Consider the following 17,969-nt stretch of genomic DNA (forward strand, 5'->3'; position numbering starts at 1 on the left):
TGGGATTGAGTGAGAACGAAGGGAGCTTTTGTCTATTACATCTTAACATGCTGAAATGTGCCCTGGAGTGTTTCAAAATGGATTAGATTAGATTCCCTACAGTGCGGAAACAGACCCTCCGGCCCAACAAGTCCACACCGACCCTCCAAAGAGTAACCCACCCAGATCCATTCCCCTACTCCCTACTAATGCACCTATCACTACGGGCAATTTAGCATGGCCAATTCACCTGAGTTGCACATCTTTGTACTGTGGGAGGGAACTGGAGGAAACCCACACGGATACAGGGAGAATATGCAAACTCCACGCAGTCACCCGAGGCTGGAATCGAACCTGGGTCCCTGGCGCTGCGAGGCAGCAGTGCTAACCACTGAGCCACTGGAACACACTATAGTTAAGATTTTATCTGTCAACTTGATTCGCGCAAAAAGACCCAAACCACACTTTTTCCCCTCTTAGTTGGAAGGGCCCAGCTTTGGATCCACAGTTAATTTTATCAAGGAGTTCCAATCACACATTCAGATAATGACAGCTATTATCATTCTCTCCACTGAGTTGGTGTTACAAAATATTTATGGTTTCTTTGTAGCTTGACTCACACTTGATGGAATGTCCAGAAGCTGAAGTGGAATGTAGCTACAAAAAATATGGTTGCCATGTCAAGGTAAGCAACAATATTAACTTTCATATCACCAATTATTTAAAATCATAAAACAATGCATAATTATGACATTATTTTTACAGGAAAAGCGGTGGATGATAAGGGAACATGAACATTCTTATTTAAATGAACATTTGTTGCTCGTTGTTACAATCAATACTAAATTAGAAGAACAGGTAATGCTTTCTGTAAAGCACTTGCATATTATTTGTTGCCAATTTGACTTGATACCTGTAATCTCTGATATTGTCATGCTTCTAGGCTCCCTCCTCAATCCTTCCAGACTTTAGGCTTCCTAGAGTTTCCTAAGCACCTATGACACTTGGGTCTCAAGACTATGTTTCACTGCCTTTTATACATCAGAAAACATCCTCAATGTTTACAATTGCAGGAATCCTCCATTCAGAGCTCTCTGATCTCAGACCAGCCATTGCTTTGCTCAAATACAGGGAAATTCCTTTGAAATGAATCCATTTTTCACAGACCCTGCTTGTCCCTGCTGTAAAATTTGATCATTTCGCAGATTATCCAAAAGGATTGAGGGATTGCAAGCAATTTTATTGAAGAACTACAGCTTAAATACAGTATATAATTAGACCAGACACAGCCCGATGTGTAACCTCTGACCCATGAGAACGGTTTACCAGCCCAGAATGAGAGGGACTGTGGAAAGGCAGCAGAATTTGATCTTGCTGCCTGCTGTAATATTTTCTTCGTCTTCGTGAGCAGGGTGAGATATTAAACTGAAAGGTAGCATGGATCCAACTCAAGGCTGAGCTGAGCAAGGTGTTGAACTGAAGCCAACATGGACAAATCTCGGGGAACTCTCCTGCACTTCTTTCTCAAAAAGCTCTTGTGAGGAAAATATCATCCATTAACTTTATTGTGTGTCAGCTCAAGCAGCTGCTGAGGAATTGCCCTCAACTAAGTTACAATTCTGTAAGCACTATTATTTTTACATTACATTTCCAGAAAACCTTTTTGTAGTCATTCCCAGCGCTCACGATCATCTGGTGATCTCAGACACCAGTCTCTTCAAAGTATTCTTCTTTTCTCTGTGTCAATGACACATGGAACATTTTCTGCAATTTGTTTCACCTGGAACAGATAAGCCAGAAGCTATAACATGAAAGGGCACCACTCCACATCTAGCAAGGCTGACCAGCAGAATCTGCTGCTCTTAGTGTCTTCCATAGAGAGAATTTACACATTGAAAATTAACTTGTTTGACCATGTTATGAAATGTATCTTCTGTGCCCATCAGGTTCTGGCGTGAAACCTGAACAAGGAGCTTTTGGCTCAGAAATAGAACACTACTCACTGCACCTCAAAACCTCCCCTGAAAGTGTTCCCAGATCCCCATTTCAGTACTGCCATGATATAAACCGCTTTCCTTATGCTTCCAGAACTTAGGGCCAACATGAATGCTAATAAATTAATAACCCACCTAATAATACTTGGTAAAGTGAAGAGTTCAACCTCATATAGTCTCTGATTAACTGTAAGTAGCAGTGTTAAGTACCAGTTGTTAAATATGGGTGCACATTTGGGTGCATGGTGCTCATCTTCTAGGCACCACCCTTGGTGGTCTAAAATGGCAATCACAGCATGGGCACACATCTGGAGTAAGTCAAGCCAGACACCATATTGGTAAATGTGTTAGTGTTTGTGCACAAAGCTCCCATCAGAAGCATGCAGGGTGGGCCACTCACATGATCAGTCAGCTTGTAACAGTGATTTGACATCGGCACTGCCATTTTGAAGTTCAGTAATCCAGCTATTGCCTTTTCTTAGTCTTGCACAGATATGCAAGCAGCAGCAGGAAGAAAACTCTGCCTAACTAGCAGTGCTGTTTTAAGGCATTGTCAACTACTTACAGCATAGTTGCTGGTTTATTTCTATTGGCTGTTGTGATTATGCAAGTGTCAGATACTTTCTAGCATTCTTTAAAGCTGCTAAAGTCTACAGGGACCTCTGTGGCAGGTGGTGTCTGTAAAGTTTTGTCAGTTTTTCTGGCTGTAAAAATTCTAAACCACAAACCACTTACTCCCACACATGGGTGAACTAGTAGTCATCTGCCTTGGAGAATAAACTGAGGGCTTGCAGATCAGAACAGGCTGCAATAAGAAGCAGGGGGAGGGAGAGAAAGACTCCTGCACAACATTCAGGATGTTCAGGAAGCAACTTGTCTGAATCTCAGCAAGAAACCATACACTACCTGAAATATTAACAATTGAGTGAGGACATTCTCACTGAAATCTAGCAATGGCTGTCTCCACAACTGCAGCCTCAGAGCAGAGTAAGGGTTGCATTGTCATGGTGAGGGGGACAGTATTTTTGCTCTGGGGTCCTTGCAAATATCAGGTACCTTCATTCTCTGGCAGCCCACTGTTTATTTGTCATCACAACCAACCTACTAGCTATTAGACAAAGAAGGCTATTCTATAACAACATTGCTCATGATTTAAGTGTGCAATCCATGCACTTTTGCAGTGTAGTAATCGTAAAAGCTTTGCTATTGTACAAAATGAGATGAAGCAGACCATTAGCCTGCTGAAACAGCGAGTGGGACTTGGTGCAACTGATGTGCATTGAACCGACCATTTGAAGAACCAGTTGCAAACCTGCATTGTTCCTGAGCAGGAAGCCCAACTGAATTTAAATGCCTTTCAGGAATTTAGCTGGCCAATGTCCAACCATCCCAGGCATCAGGACATTGAAAGCAGAAATCACACCCATTGTGAGCTGCTGGTCAATCTGAGAAGCGTCCTGGGGGACGTCCACAGTATTCTCCTGATGAAGAGCTTATGCCCAAAATGTCAATTCTCCTGCTCCTCGGATGCTGCCTGACCTGCTGTGCTTTTCCAGCACCACACTCTCGACTCTGATCTCCAGCATTTGCAGTCCTCACTTTCTCCAGAGTGTGTGCCAGATTCCATGATGGTCTTTTGTGTGTTAGTGTCACACCATCATGAGGGCACAGTCCTTCCTGCTAACTAAACAGAGTAGCTGAGGACCAGAGGACAGAGTGGAGAAAGATGGAGGAAGTAAACTGGACAACCTCCGTTTACCCAGGTTCTGTATGAACAACCCACCTGACTGTGAACCCTGTAACCCTAACTTTAGTCCCTCATTCTCTGAGCTCACCTTCCCTCTGTCAATCCCACTGCAGTGTTCACAATGTGAAACAATAAATCCAACAAGAAATATACATTCCAAACCAAATTTAGAAATCAAACCATGTCAAATGGCATACAAACACCAATCAGTCATCCTAATGCATTCCCTTAGGCTTTATCATCAGGGTCCATTTTCCTGCCCTCTAGCTCCTATTCAATACAAATCCAATGGCCGTAGCATGGTGGCTGGGAGCTGCTGAATTTCAATGGGAGACACTGCAGAGAGAAGATGACCAACTCTGAGCCCACAAAGCCTGGTTTCAGACAGCACTGTTTTAACATAGTCAGGTTGGCTGACCGACAGGCCAAGGCTCTGGCAGAACATTGAATACTGCCATCATGAGAGAAGACAGCAAGTCTTTACAGAGACATTGCTAGTCCCTAGTATAACCTCAGCCATTCTGGCATTGTGTTGAAGGACAAATTTCTGGACTGTAGCTGAAATATTCTCGACACTACAATCCACAGTCACGCTGACAGCTGTCCGAACGTGTATGGCAGCAAGCAAATCTTTAGCTTTAGTTAACACAGATACTGGGGGGCTGCTTCTTCAGCTGCAGTGAAAGGTGATGTATCAGTTACTGGACATTCTATCATTGTTGGATCCAGAGGTGTGCTAGTGAGTTTGCCACCAGTTTCATGCTAAAAGAATTAGGTTACAAGCTCTGTGCAGACCCTTTTGCAAATTTGATGCTGGATCCCTCTGTGCTTTTTTTTTGTATCCAGAGCAGGCTTTCTGACAGGCCTGACAAAGCACCAAGCGTTATATTGTGCACTTGATTTAACCTCCTCTGTAGCCCGCCCCATCAAAATGTTCACCTGAGGTCTCTGTGGTAGACATCAGGAGAGCCCACCCACTGGTGAGCTGACAGCTATGCAACACTTACCCTGGCCAATACAGACCACTTGTGCTCAGTGCATCTTCAGAAATTTACACTGCATCGATGCTATCCTCCACTTTACAGGCAGTACCAGTCTCTGCCCTAGTGGTAACAAATTGTAAATGAAGTTCTGATGTTTTTTCATCATTAGTGTTTTCATCTTCCACCTATCATTCTGGTGGCTGCAGTTCCTGAGTATTTGGAAAGAAATTAAGTAGAGGGGTAAAGTTGTGGTGAGAGGCAATATTGGAGAAAATAAGAGATGCATACTCGCACAGTCTGCAGCTTATAAATCAGAAGCGAGTGTAGGATGGGAGAGGACACTGCCTGGGGAGGTAGGATGTGAGAAAGAGGATTAGGTATGGTTATACTGTCATCTTCTATAGTTTCACCTCCACCCACTCCAGTGATGGTGATCTCCTGCCTGGCAGTAAGGACAGGCCTCTTCCCCACACTGTAAGTTTGCTTTGTTACCAGTTGTGCAACGTCTTTTCCTGAGAGAGAGGCAGAGGATTGTCAGTGAGTGTGGTGTAGTCTGCCTGTATGATGTGGCTGTCAGTAGAATAGCTGTGCAGATGTGGGTGTGAAGCTTACAGCAGTGTTCAGTGTTTGATGGTGAGGGAAACTGTGATTGTTAAGTAACAGTTCTGTTGTCACAGACTGTTAGGAGATGAGCAGCATCTGAGATTGTGGTCTACTTGATTGGACATGGCGTTTGAAGACAAATTTGCTGGTTTTCACCACTCGTGAGGTCATTGAACTTTATGCAGCTCTGTTCAGGTACTTGGGCTTGACTCCTGGCATTGTCCAGCAGAGCTGACTGGCCCCACTGTCTTCCAAACATTTGGAGGGCCTCCTGGCTTCCCATACATACATACTTTCCTGCTTTGCATCTTCACCACTAAGATCTCGAGTGCAGTATCTGAGAATCTTGAAGCAGGCTCTTTCCTATGTTATGCCATTATTCAGTGCATTTTTAATGTCAGAGTGCCTTATACAAAACAATTCAGCACTTGTGCTTCAGTATAAGGCACGTCCTCATCAAGAGAAACAGACCAATTTTACTTACTGTAGGCTAACTTCAACCTAGCCCCTCTCAATTTTGGTTCCCTCTATTGAGGTGTAAAGCAGCTCAATGGTGAATTTAGTTTTAGCTGCACACTACAATCTTAGTACCAAACAGCCAACACAGATTCTGTATGTTGGCAATCTCACATTGACAGCATGAAAGACAATGGTGCATTGTGAGTCCCATGTCATGGGTTTTCCAATTTAGCGTGCATGCTATTATGAAAGTGCTTTATAAAGAAAGAACTTGCATTTGTAAAACATCTTTCAAGTTCTTGGAAAGCTCCAAAGAACTTAAAGCTGATAAATTACTTTTGGAGTGTAGTTATTGTTATTATGAGGAGAGGCTGTGTAGATTGGGATTATATTCATTGGAATTCAGAAAGATGAGGAGGGATCTTATAGAAACATATAAAGTTATGAATAGAATCGATAAAATAGAAATAGATAAGATGTTTCCACTGGTAGGTGAAACTAGAACAAGAGGTCATGGCCTCAAGATTAGAGGAAGCAGGTTTACAATTAAACTGAGAAGGAACTTCTTCACTCAGAGGGTTGTTAATCTACGGAATTCCTTGCCCAGGCAAGTAATTGACGTTACTTTCAGTAATGTTTTTGAAAAATAAAGGAATTAACGGATATGGTGAGAGTGTGGGTAAGTGGAGCTGAGTTCACAAAAAGATTAGCCATGATCCTACTGAGTGGCAGAGCAGGCTCGAAGGGCTGGCCGGCCTACTCCTGCTCCTAGTTCTTACAAAGGCAAATTTCACTCAATAATCTAAAGTATTTAGCCTTAATATTGTTACTTTGGTAGTGTCATTTTTATTCATCTAATTTAATCCATCAGTAACATTGTTTGGAAACATTACTACATCTGCAGAGGTATTCCAGAGACGTGGGTAGCTGAGGGGATTCACACAGATCACAATGACCTTTCATTTTGGGCAATTTACAGAAACGTTTTACACAATGCTCTTATTTGCTGAGTTGAAGAAAATACTGTAAAATTTGTTGCAGACAAACTGCACATACAATTAAAATTGAAATATAGGTGACCACACGAGGTGTATGAATGTTTACAAGGGGTTGAAAAGAATTGTTTCTCAGTTTTACTGTTGGTCTACTTGCAGTAATTCCTAATATTGTTAAGTTTTATTCAAACTTCTCTTTAATTTCTTAATTTCTAGATTTTAGATTTAAAAAACACTTTATGTGAAAGGAATCAAGCCATTATTCAATTAGAAGAACAGATCAGCAAACTTGACATGGAAATGAGGCGATTAAATGGGCACATTTCCAAAAATGATGATGAAGTTGCAAGAACACAGGTAAGAAATTTCTCTGATGTTGGATTTTCATAGATCACCATCTTTGTAAATAGTTCTGTGCACCCTAAATTGGTAGCTAAATACCTCTGCTTTGGCCATTTGTGACTGGTAAGGCCTCAGCTTAGGCAATAGAGACGTGGAGCAGATTTCCTGCTCTTTTGATCAGAGGAGATACGTGGAACCACTAACTTAGAGTCATTGAGATGTACAGCATGGAAACAGACCCTTCGGTCCAACCTGTCCATGCCGACCAGATATCCCAACCCAATCTAGTCCCACCTGCCAGCACCCGGCCCATATCCTCCAAACCCTTCCTATTCATATACCCATCCAAATGCCTCTTAAATGTTGCAATTGTACCAGCCTCCACCACATCCTCTGGCAGATCATTCCATACACGTACCACCCTCTGTGTGAAAAAGTTGCCCCATAGGTCTCTTTTATATCTTTCCCCTCTCACCCTAAACCTATGCCCTCTATATCTGGACTCCCCGACCCCAAGGAAAAGACTTTGTCTATTTATCCTATCCATGCCCCTCATAATTTTGTAAACCTCTACAAGGTCACCCCTCAGCCTCCGACGCTCCAGGGAAAACAGCCACAGCCTGTTCAGCATCTCCCTATAGCTCAAATCCTCCAACCCTGGCAACTCCCAGTATTCCATGAGATCTAACCTTGCTAACCAGTCTCCCATGGGGAACCTTGTCGAACGCCTTACTGAAGTCCATATAGATCACATCTACCGCTCTACCCTCAGCAATCCTCTTTGTTACTTCTTCAAAAACCTCAATCAAGTTTGTGAGACATGATTTTCCATGCACAAAGCAATGTTGACTACCCCTAATCAGTCCTTGCCTTTCCAAATACATGTACTTTCTGTCCCTCAGGATTCCCTCCAACACCTTGCCCACCACCAACCTCAGGCTCACCGGTCTATAGTTCCCTGGCTTGTCCTTACCACCCTTCTTAAACGGTGGCACCATGTTAGCCAGCCTGCTGGCACCTCACCTGTGACTATCGATGATACAAGTATCTCAGCAAGAGGCCCAGCAATCACTTCTCTGTTTTCCCATAGAGTTCTAGGGTACACCTGATCAGGTCCTGGGGATTTATCCACCTTTATGCATTTTAAGACATCCAGCACTTCCTCCTCTGTAATATGGCCATTTTGCAAGGTGTCCCCATCTATTTCCCTACATTCTGTATCTTCCATATCCTTTTCCACAGTAAAAGCTGATGCAAAATACTCGTTTAGTATCTCCCCCAATATCTGTGGCTCCACACAAAGGCTGCCTTGCTGATTGATCTTTGAGGGGCCATATTCTCTCCCTAGTTACCCTTTTGTCCTTTAATGTATTTGTAAAAACCCTTTGGATTCTCCTTAGTTCTATTTGCCAACGCTATCTCATGTCCCCTTTTTGCTTTCCTGATTTTCCTCTTAAGTACACTTGTACTGCCTTTAAACTCTTCTGAGGATTCACTCGATCTATCCTGACTATATCTTACATATGCTTCCTTCTTTTTCTTAACCAAACCCTCAATTTCTTTAGTCATCCAGCATTCCCTATACCTATCAGCCTTTCCTTTCACCCTGACAGGAATATACTTTCTCTGGATTCTCGTTATCTCATTCATGAAGGCTTCCCATTTTCCAGCCATCCCTCTACCTGCGAACATCTGCCCCCAGCTTTTGACAATTCTTGCCTAATACCGTCAAAATGAGCCTTTCTCCAATTTAGAAGTTCAACTTTTAGATCTGGTCTATCCTTTTCCATCACTATTTTAAAACTAATAGAATTATGGTCGCTGGCCCCAAAGTGCTCAGTCACCTGCCCTGCCTTATTTCCCAAGAGTAGGTCAAGTTTTGCACCTTCTCTTGTAGGTACATCCACATACTGAATCAGAATATTTTCTTGTACACACTTAACAAATTCCTCTCCATCTAAACCCTTAATACTATGGCAGTCCCAGTCTAAGTTTGGAAAGTTAAAATCCCCTACCATAACCACCCTATTATTCTTACAGATAGCTGAGATCTCCTCACAAACTTGTGGAAAATAAACAAAATTCCAGAAGGATCCCAGGCTAAAACCAGCAGAATGTTCTTTTCCATACCCAATCTTAAAAGTGCTTACTTCTATAATTCAAACAGAACATTGAAAATAGTCAATCATTTTAAAAAATCCTCCAATTATTTATTTGCCCTTTTTACTTGTTGTAATTTAAAAGAATTGGCTCTCTGCAAAAGAGGAAAACATGCTATTGTTTTTGTTTTATTTTGTAATAGAGAAGTACAGTTCTTTTGAATTGAAATTGTTCAACTAGGGATGAAACAATAATCATTCACAATGGCCTAGATTTTCCATGGCCTGACATTGGTTATTCCAGTGTAGATGAGGGTTACAAAGAATTGTCGGAGAAATTGAAGATTCTGCTAGACAATCTCCATATGCCTGGAAAATCTTTATTTAGATCAGACAATTCAGAGAGTTTCAATGAAATTATGTAAACACTTCCTCAGGAAATATTAGACTATTAAATCCGTAGTCTAACTGGTGAGTAACTATTCAACTGACCCCAACCTTATCTCAAATGCCCTCAACTACACCTCTAATAGACCTCTTACAAGACCATGGTCTGACCACCACCCCTTTCCCACTTTGCCCCAGTCTCACTTCCCAGCTGCTCAACTCCTACTGTCGCTGCTCCATACCCAACCACAACCCCCTCCACCTCCCCTGGCAGGACCCAATACCCTATTTTGCCTTCCACTGCAGATCTGCTCTCTCTTATCTCACTCTGAACCTAACCACACTTTCACTGCTCTGGACCCAGTGGGACTGATCCCCAAATTGATCACCCGTTCTGCACCCAACTCCCCTTTCATTCCTATTCCCTTGTTGTGGCACCTACCCTTTGTATGGTATTACTTGGCTACTGTAAAGTTGTAATACTTCTCTGCCAATTTTCTACCCTTTTTTGATCTATTTTATTCTCATTGTTATGTCAACATACTGTTGCTTTAAAACAGAAAATGCTAGCTGGGCATACTGACAAAATAATAAAGATTGAGCAGCAATCACAACAACTTTGTAGAAGATTTGATGAAGAAGGGAGAAGTGAAATCTCAGCCCTGAAGGAAATCATCAGTGTGTTAAAGGAAAAAGTGGATCGTGCTGAAAATAGCATTGCATCACTAGGTCTGTGTTACTTCCAACGTTCTTTCTCAACAGCAATGGTACATTTTGTATTTTAATTTATTGTGAATTTGGCAAAGTTTAATCAATTTTAAGCAGAGCTGAACTACTGTATTCAGAATTCACTTAAATTGACATTGAGTGGACAATTAAGCCCACAATCCAAGGGGTAGACCGTAATGACACAGGAGCATGTTTCACACAGAACATTGGCTTTTTGGCTCTCACCAAAAAGCGGTTCAAGAGCGTAAAATGTAGCAACAATAGGTGATTGAGGGTAGATGCTAATTCTAAGTCCAAAGCAATTAAGTAGAATATGTTACAACAAAAACAAATTGCTGGAGAAATTTAACAAGTCTGTTAGCATCCATGGAGAAAGTAACAGAGTTCATGTTGAGAGTCCAGTGACCTTTCTTCAGAGCATGGAATCATAGAGTCGTACAGCACAGAAACAGACCCGTTGGGCCAACTCGACCATGCCAACCAAGTTTCCACAACTAAACTAGTCCCATTTGCCTGTGTTTGCCCCACATCTCTCTAAACCTTTCCTATTCACGTATCTGTCCAAATGTCTTTTAAATGTTGTAATTGTACCTACATCCCGCATTGCCTCTGGCAGTTCATTCCACATGCAAACTACCCTCTCTGTGAAAAAGTTACCCCTCAGGTCCCCTTTAAATCTTACTCCTCTCACCCTAAAATTATGCCTCTCGGTAAAAGACTTTTTCTACTCACTTATCTATGTCCCTCATGACTTAATAAACCTGTATAAGGTTACCTCTCAACCTCCTACAGTCTACTGAAAAAGTACCATATTAAATCGCAGAGCAAGCTTGAAGGAACATCATTGGACTTGAACTGTTGACTCTGCTTTCTCTCCACAGATACTGACAATTCTGTTGAGTTTCTCCAGCAATTTCTGTTTTTGTATCGGTTTCCAGCATTCACAATTCTTTTGTTTTATTTAAGTAGAATGTGGTTCCTCTTTACCTCAAAGATTACAGCACATGGATTGATTAATGATAAACATGAGAACTGAAAGTGAACTTGTGGTGTTTGAAATTTCACAGATCCAAACAAAACATACATTGTCTGGCATTCCTGGGCTGTTGTGAAATTTTGATCCTGAAAAGTTTAGTTTTTGAAAGGCCCAGAGTTCCCTGTGACTGCTTGGGTGTGTAGGAACAGCCCATTCTGCCATTGCATTAGTCGTGCCTAATCTGTATTCCTACTTTGGTTCCATATCTCTTGATATTCTTATGTAACAAAATCTATCAATCGTTCTCAGTCTTGAAATTTTCAATTATGCTAGCTTCCAGCCTTTTGGAGGAGATAGTTAAGATTCTTATTTGTGGGGAAAAGATATTTCCTGATTATACTCCTGAATGCTCTATCTTTAAATTTAAGATTGAACTCTCTAGTTCTGGATCTCTCCATGTGAGAAAGTGGTTTATCTGTGTTTACCCTTTCAGATTCCTTAATCATTTAAATACTGTGATTCAGGGTCTTTTGACCCTCCCGACTCTCTCGTTCTTTCACTCAAGTAAACTCTATCAATATACCTGCTTTCACACTTTCTCAGTCCTGCAGGATTGCTAATATATCACCACTTTTGTAATGTATCACAGGAACTGAAGCAGCTTGTATCAGAACCTATATTGTTTTACTTTTGAAATTCAGAATATAATTTAATCGTTACTAATAATCAAAGTATATATAGTATTGCAGCTAACAATACTTTGAAAGTTGGCAACATTTTAAGGGCATGAGTTGGATTGTATTATGCTTTTTTTTTTCACTTTAGCCACTTTTGAGCCCTGCCTGAAGCAACATGAATCACTACTAAATGCTCATAAGAAACTTCTGGAGAAGAATGATGAAAGATTTCGAGTTATTGAAGCTACTGGCTACAATGGTAAACTGATTTGGAAGATCAACAACTACAGAGCACGAAAGCAGGAAGCAGCAGAGGGACGTGCACCTTCTCTTTTCAGCCAGCCCTTTTACACCAGTCGCTGTGGATATAGGTTATGTGCTAGGGCATACTTGTACGGAGATGGCACAGGCAAAGGAACACACCTATCTTTGTTTTTTGTGGTTATGAAAGGTGATTATGACTCTCTCTTGGCATGGCCATTCAAGCAAAAGGTCACCCTTTTACTGCTCGACCAGAGTCCGAAGAAAAACCATATTGTAGAGTTCTTTAAGGCTGATGCCAGCAGCACTAGCTTTCAACGGCCAGTTTCTGAAATGAATATCGCATCCGGATGTCCAAAGTTTGTATCTCACACTGTGCTTGAAAGTGGGAAAACTGCAACGTTTATCAAAGATGATACATTATTTATCAAAGTTATTGTAGATTTATCTGATCTTGAAGATCTATAAAAGAATTTCCAAACTTTTATAGCTATTTATGTAATTCAGGGAAGACATTTGCACATGAATTAAAGGAATTAATCGACATTGTTGACTATTGAGAACTATGAATGATTAGAAGTTTATATTTGTAATCTTTGTGAATATTTCTATTTTTATATTAAACACTCCTTCATATAAAGAGTTATTTTTTGAATAGTGATCAATGCATTATTTTGTTTGCATGATGATTCAGTTCGGTATTACCACTGGAGCCACACAGCACAACTCCAACCCTGTGGATGGGGAATTCAGTGCTTCCAACCATTAACAGTGCGATCTGTGTACTACTGTTTCCTGTGAAGATGTGTCATGTATGTCCCACAGGAATTGTCAACTTGACAGACTATAACATTGAACAGCCGTACAGTTGGCTGCGTGTGCAGTTTACAGACTCAAACCGTGCTGCTCCACTCAACATACTGGCTTGTCATTCAGCGCGTAACATACGTAAAGCTACAGGAAGGTAACACCCAGAGCTGCCCATAGGAGTTTGCAGGGCCAGCGAAAGGTAGACTGTGTCAAGACCCCTGCCCTGGGACAAACGAAATATACATTCCATTCCACCCAGCGGTTCTCTGGATGTTCCTTCCATTCCATGAATGAAGGTCTCTAAGTCTGCATGTTTAACTTTGCAAAAGAAATGATCACATGGTGCTCGTCTCAACTTTTCAAAGGTCATCCCCTCCCTTGTTTCCTGATCCTCCCATCAGCTTTTGGGGTCCCATGTGCACAAGACCCAGGGTGATCATATAAATTGCCCTAATCAAGGATTGGTTCTGGTCACACTATTTAAAAGGCCAACAATCCAACTAGCAGGTAAGATGAATTAGTCTAAGCTCTGTCTTAACCAAGTTTTTGGAAATATTGTGAGGTGGATATGGTATTGTAATGAGATGCTGAATTTGGCAGAGAATGTTGCTGCATCCACATTAGATCAGAAGATTTGGTGACCTCTCAAAATGGCAAGATATTAGGTTGCAGTTTATTGCCTTATGTCAGCCATATCACAAGGAAATGGACTAGAAACTGGGTAGAGAAGGGAGGGAGGACAGTAGGAGGCATCCACACTGCTTTTCTTTGGAAGGCTACTTACATGCATCTGCGCTTATTCTAGTTTCTATAGGCAGGCATCTCTTCACTCAAGAATTGCTTTACTAAACACCATCTTGTTCATTTACAATTGCCTATTACAGCAACCTCTTGGCCAGAATCCTGCAAAAAAAGTGCTCCATATCAACCTTGTTGTAACACCTTTATTAATCAACATATGCAATGATATAAACAAAAAAGGTCTATTCATTCATGTGCAATTCATGAGTGCTTGTCTTGTAGGTGCTGTTGCCTGTACTAGTGCCCCTATACAGTACTAACCCAGTGTTTCAGCTTGGCTGGTGGAAGGCTTTTGGGGGAGACTACAGGGAGCCTCAATCTGGGCCTTGAATTACACCAATGTGGCCTGGGTGGCTGCAGCCTGGAAAAGCTGGCTGAGAGATAGTGGAATTGGGAGTGTGATGATGGTGGTATCATCTTGAGAGAGGTTAGATATTTGTGCTGCACAATGCCATTGCTCCAGCCATGGAGGAATGCCTCAATGATTTTAGTAATTTGCTAGAGCACAGATCATGGGGCAGTCACAAAAAACCTGTCTGCCCCTTTGAACACAGAGTTCTACAGCCCCAATGTTTACAGTCTAATGCAGTCCTGCATGGCAGCAAGGACGGAGCTCATTGCTGCTGTATGAACCTCCACTGCAACACTGAGCATTCAAGGAACTTCAAGCTCCAGTGACTCCAGTGTTTACTCACGCCCAGTGACTCACCATGTGCAGATTCCAACCATGTGCTGGCCTTGATGGTGTTCTCAATGTCAAGATCTGAATTAGTAGCTGAAGTGTTCACTCAGTGGCATGGTGCTGCTGTCACCTGCTGGGCGTGCTGTCGAAGGGATGGTTGGAATGAATGAGGGGAAAGAGCAGGTGCAAAGTAAGAGGTTCATGGTCACACAATTTCTAGCATGCTCGTCATACCAGAACGCAGGAGGTGAGTCAAGGGAAATTTTAGAAGAAGCATATGGTAGTAACAATGCATCATCTGGAATATTCTCTATGACATGGTCTTGATTGCAGAGGCCTCCATAATGTAGCTTACCATTTGTTCCCTCAGGCTCAATATGAAAGAAACCTGGCCTCAGCTGCAACTGACAGTGGTTAAAGTCAGTTTATCCTAACACAGAGAGAGGGGAAGGCTAGTGACTGCAGCACAAATGTATTTTGCTGATGTGCTTCCCATAACTGAATAGGTATTTGGTAGCAGAAAGAGCTGAGTGTGAGGCTGGTTTCATGGTGGGATTAGGGGTTTGCTGATGCAGTAAGTAAATGTCCTTTGAAGATTGATTCTCATTCTGCGTGAGGATTTTGAACATCAACACCACGGATGAAATACAAACATAATGTATTGGAGAAATTCAGCAAATCTGGCAGTGTCTGTGAAAAGACAGAGTCTGATATGTCTGCTTCAGAACAGAAGGGAGCTAGACAAATGATTGACTCCCCTCTGGGTAAAGACTTCCCTGGTTAACAGTTCCCATTCCTTTCTGAAGATTAGCCCTGAGGGATTTCCTGACCAACACCCACCCCTAGAGCACATATAACTGCTTGCCTCTATCCACCTTCACTAGTCTGTCTTTCAGTACCCCTGTTCCCCCTGCAGCTGTCCCTTCTTAGGTGTTCCTACTTCCAGCCATTTTCCATTTTGTAATGGTTACTAAGGATTGAATGGATAATCTCAGGAATGTGGATTATTTATGACCACTTAGAGGAATGCTTGCATGTCCTGCTCACGGGGATAGTCAGCATATTAAAATAGTACATGAGGCAGATCTGCTGCACTGTGTGCCTGGACACCTGTCCTGATTCTCACAGATCCTTGACTTTGTCAGTGCACCACACCCTCCCCATGCTTTCCCCCCTCCCCCCACCCCACCTGCCTGCCCATGAATCCTTGAATATGTCTTTTCCTGTGGAGATATAAATGGTTACATTTCAAAATGTCTTGAGATGTTTAGCACAGTAAAGGCCATCAGGATCATTGTACTGTTTGCTAGAATTTATGGCTAGAACTGAGATAAAATGGTGCACATTGAAGCAAAATTCTTTTGGTGATGATAAAAAGTTTGCAGATGACACCAAAATTGAAAGTGAATGGTGGACCGCAAAAAAGGTTACCTCAGAGTATAATGGGATCTTGATCAGATATGCCAGTGGGCTGAGGAGTGGCAGATAGAGTTTAATTTAGATAGATGTGAGGTGCTGCATTTTGGAAAGGCAAACCTTAGCAGGACTTCTACACTTAATGGTCAGGTCCTGGGGAATGTTGGTGAATAGAGACCTTGGAGTGCAGGTTCATAGTTCCTTGAAATTGGAGTCACAGGTAAATAGGATAGTGAAGATGGTGTTTGGTATGCTTTCCTTTATTGGTCAGTGCATTGAATATAGGAGGTCATGTTGCAGGTGTACAGTACATTAGTTTGGTCACTTTTAGAGTATTGTGTGCAATTCTGGTCTCCTTGCTATAGGAAGGATGTTATGAAACTTGAAAGGGTTCAGAAAAGATTTACAAGGACTTTGCCAGGGTTGGAGGGGTTGAACTGTAGTGAGGCTGAATAGGCTGGGACTGTTTTCCCTGGAGCATTGGATACTGAGGGGTGGCCTAAGAGATGTTTATAAAATCATGAGTGGCATGGATAGGGTAAATAGACAAGATTTTTTCCCTAGGGTGGGGGAGTCCAGAACTAGAGGGCATAGGTTTACAGTGAGAGGGGAAAGATATAAAAGGGACATAAGGGGCAACTTTGTCACACAGAGGGTGGTGTGTGTATGGAATGAGCTGCTGGAGAAGATGGTGAGGATGGTATGATTGCAACATTTAAAAGCCATCTGGTCCAAATGCTGATAAATGGGATTAGATTTACATAGGCTATCTGGTCAGCATGGACGAGTTGGACCAAAAGGTGCTTTTCCATGCTGTATATCTGTATGATTCAAATTACACACTAGTGTTCATCATAAATACGAGAGTAACATGAGCCTCAATGCACTTAAGGCAAGGCACAGGAGCAGATCCAGGCCATTCCGCCCATCCAGTCTACTCCACCATTCAATAAGACAATGTTTGATCTGATCTCTTCAGCTCTACAAAAGAGTATTGGATAAAGATGGTTGAAACAGTTTGATCTGAAAAGGATTGTGATCAGAAGGTAGACACCGAGAATACTGGAGAAACTCAGCAGCTCTGGCAGCACATGTGGAGAGAGAAACAGGGTTAACGTTTTGGGTCTCCTATGACTCTTCCTCAGTCTGAACAGTTCACAGGGCACGTCTCTCCATGGCTCCGGGATAATGATCGCTGTCACCCGGAAACTTCCCAAAACCGGAAAACAAGAACATTCAACTTGATTAAAACAACGAGCTTGATTTACTTCTTTAACATAGAACCGGGGGAAATCTGGCGAGAGAGAGAGAATGGCAGGATCGTCTGTAAAAAACTGAATTCCCATAAATTGACCTCAACATTTGCAATGCAAATGTTAGGCGTCAGAAATGTCAGTGATGTTGATGGTACTACGTAAACTAGGAAATTGTCTGAACTTTGATGAATTTCTTTTGTAATGATCAGAATGGAAATGTTATTAAGAGAGTGAGCAGACACAATGGTTTAAAGGGGATGTACAGGAACAGTGAGGAACTCAGACTGACTTGTAGTCAATCCTAGGAACACACATTCCATCGGACACCACCAGCTATCAGAACCAAGTTGCATTTTGTGACTATGTATAGTGTTAGAGATGTACAGCATGGAAACAGATTTTTCTGTCTAACTCATCCATGCTGACCAGATATCCTAAATCAATCTAGTCCCATTTGCCAGCACTTGGCCCGTATTCCTCTAAACCCTCCCTATTCATATACCCATCCTGATGCCTGTTAAATCTTGTAACTACCAGCCTCCACCACTTCCTCTGGCAACTCATTCTACACACACACACACCCACCTTCTGCGTGAAAGAAGATTCCCCCAGGACCCTTTTCAATCTTTCCCCTCTCACCCTAAACCTATGCCCCCTAGTTCTGGACTCCCCCACCCCAGAAAAAAAGACCTTGTCCATACACAACGATTTTTAAAACGGACAATGTATATTTTTGAAATAAAAGAAACCCTAGCTATGACAATGTTGAGCCG

At 42.0% G+C, this 17,969-nt stretch overlaps 1 protein-coding gene across 3 annotated transcripts in view; it reads left to right on the forward strand.

The window, feature by feature from the left end:
* LOC140482954 (TNF receptor-associated factor 5-like) overlaps window positions 1–12,850 on the forward strand; it is a 72,089-nt gene extending 59,239 nt beyond the window's left edge. For all 3 annotated transcript variants that reach the window (XM_072580743.1, XM_072580741.1, XM_072580742.1), the window contains 5 exons: window positions 590–664; window positions 745–837; window positions 6,977–7,117; window positions 10,149–10,317; window positions 12,119–12,850. In XM_072580743.1, the coding sequence (XP_072436844.1) occupies window positions 590–664; window positions 745–837; window positions 6,977–7,117; window positions 10,149–10,317; window positions 12,119–12,699 (1,059 nt within the window). In that variant the 3' untranslated portion in view covers window positions 12,700–12,850. The remainder of the gene's footprint in view (window positions 1–589; window positions 665–744; window positions 838–6,976; window positions 7,118–10,148; window positions 10,318–12,118) is intronic.
* The last annotated feature ends 5,119 nt before the right edge of the window (window positions 12,851–17,969 follow it).

Source organism: Chiloscyllium punctatum, chromosome 11, assembly GCF_047496795.1.
Source record: "Chiloscyllium punctatum isolate Juve2018m chromosome 11, sChiPun1.3, whole genome shotgun sequence".
NCBI lineage: Eukaryota > Metazoa > Chordata > Chondrichthyes > Orectolobiformes > Hemiscylliidae > Chiloscyllium > Chiloscyllium punctatum.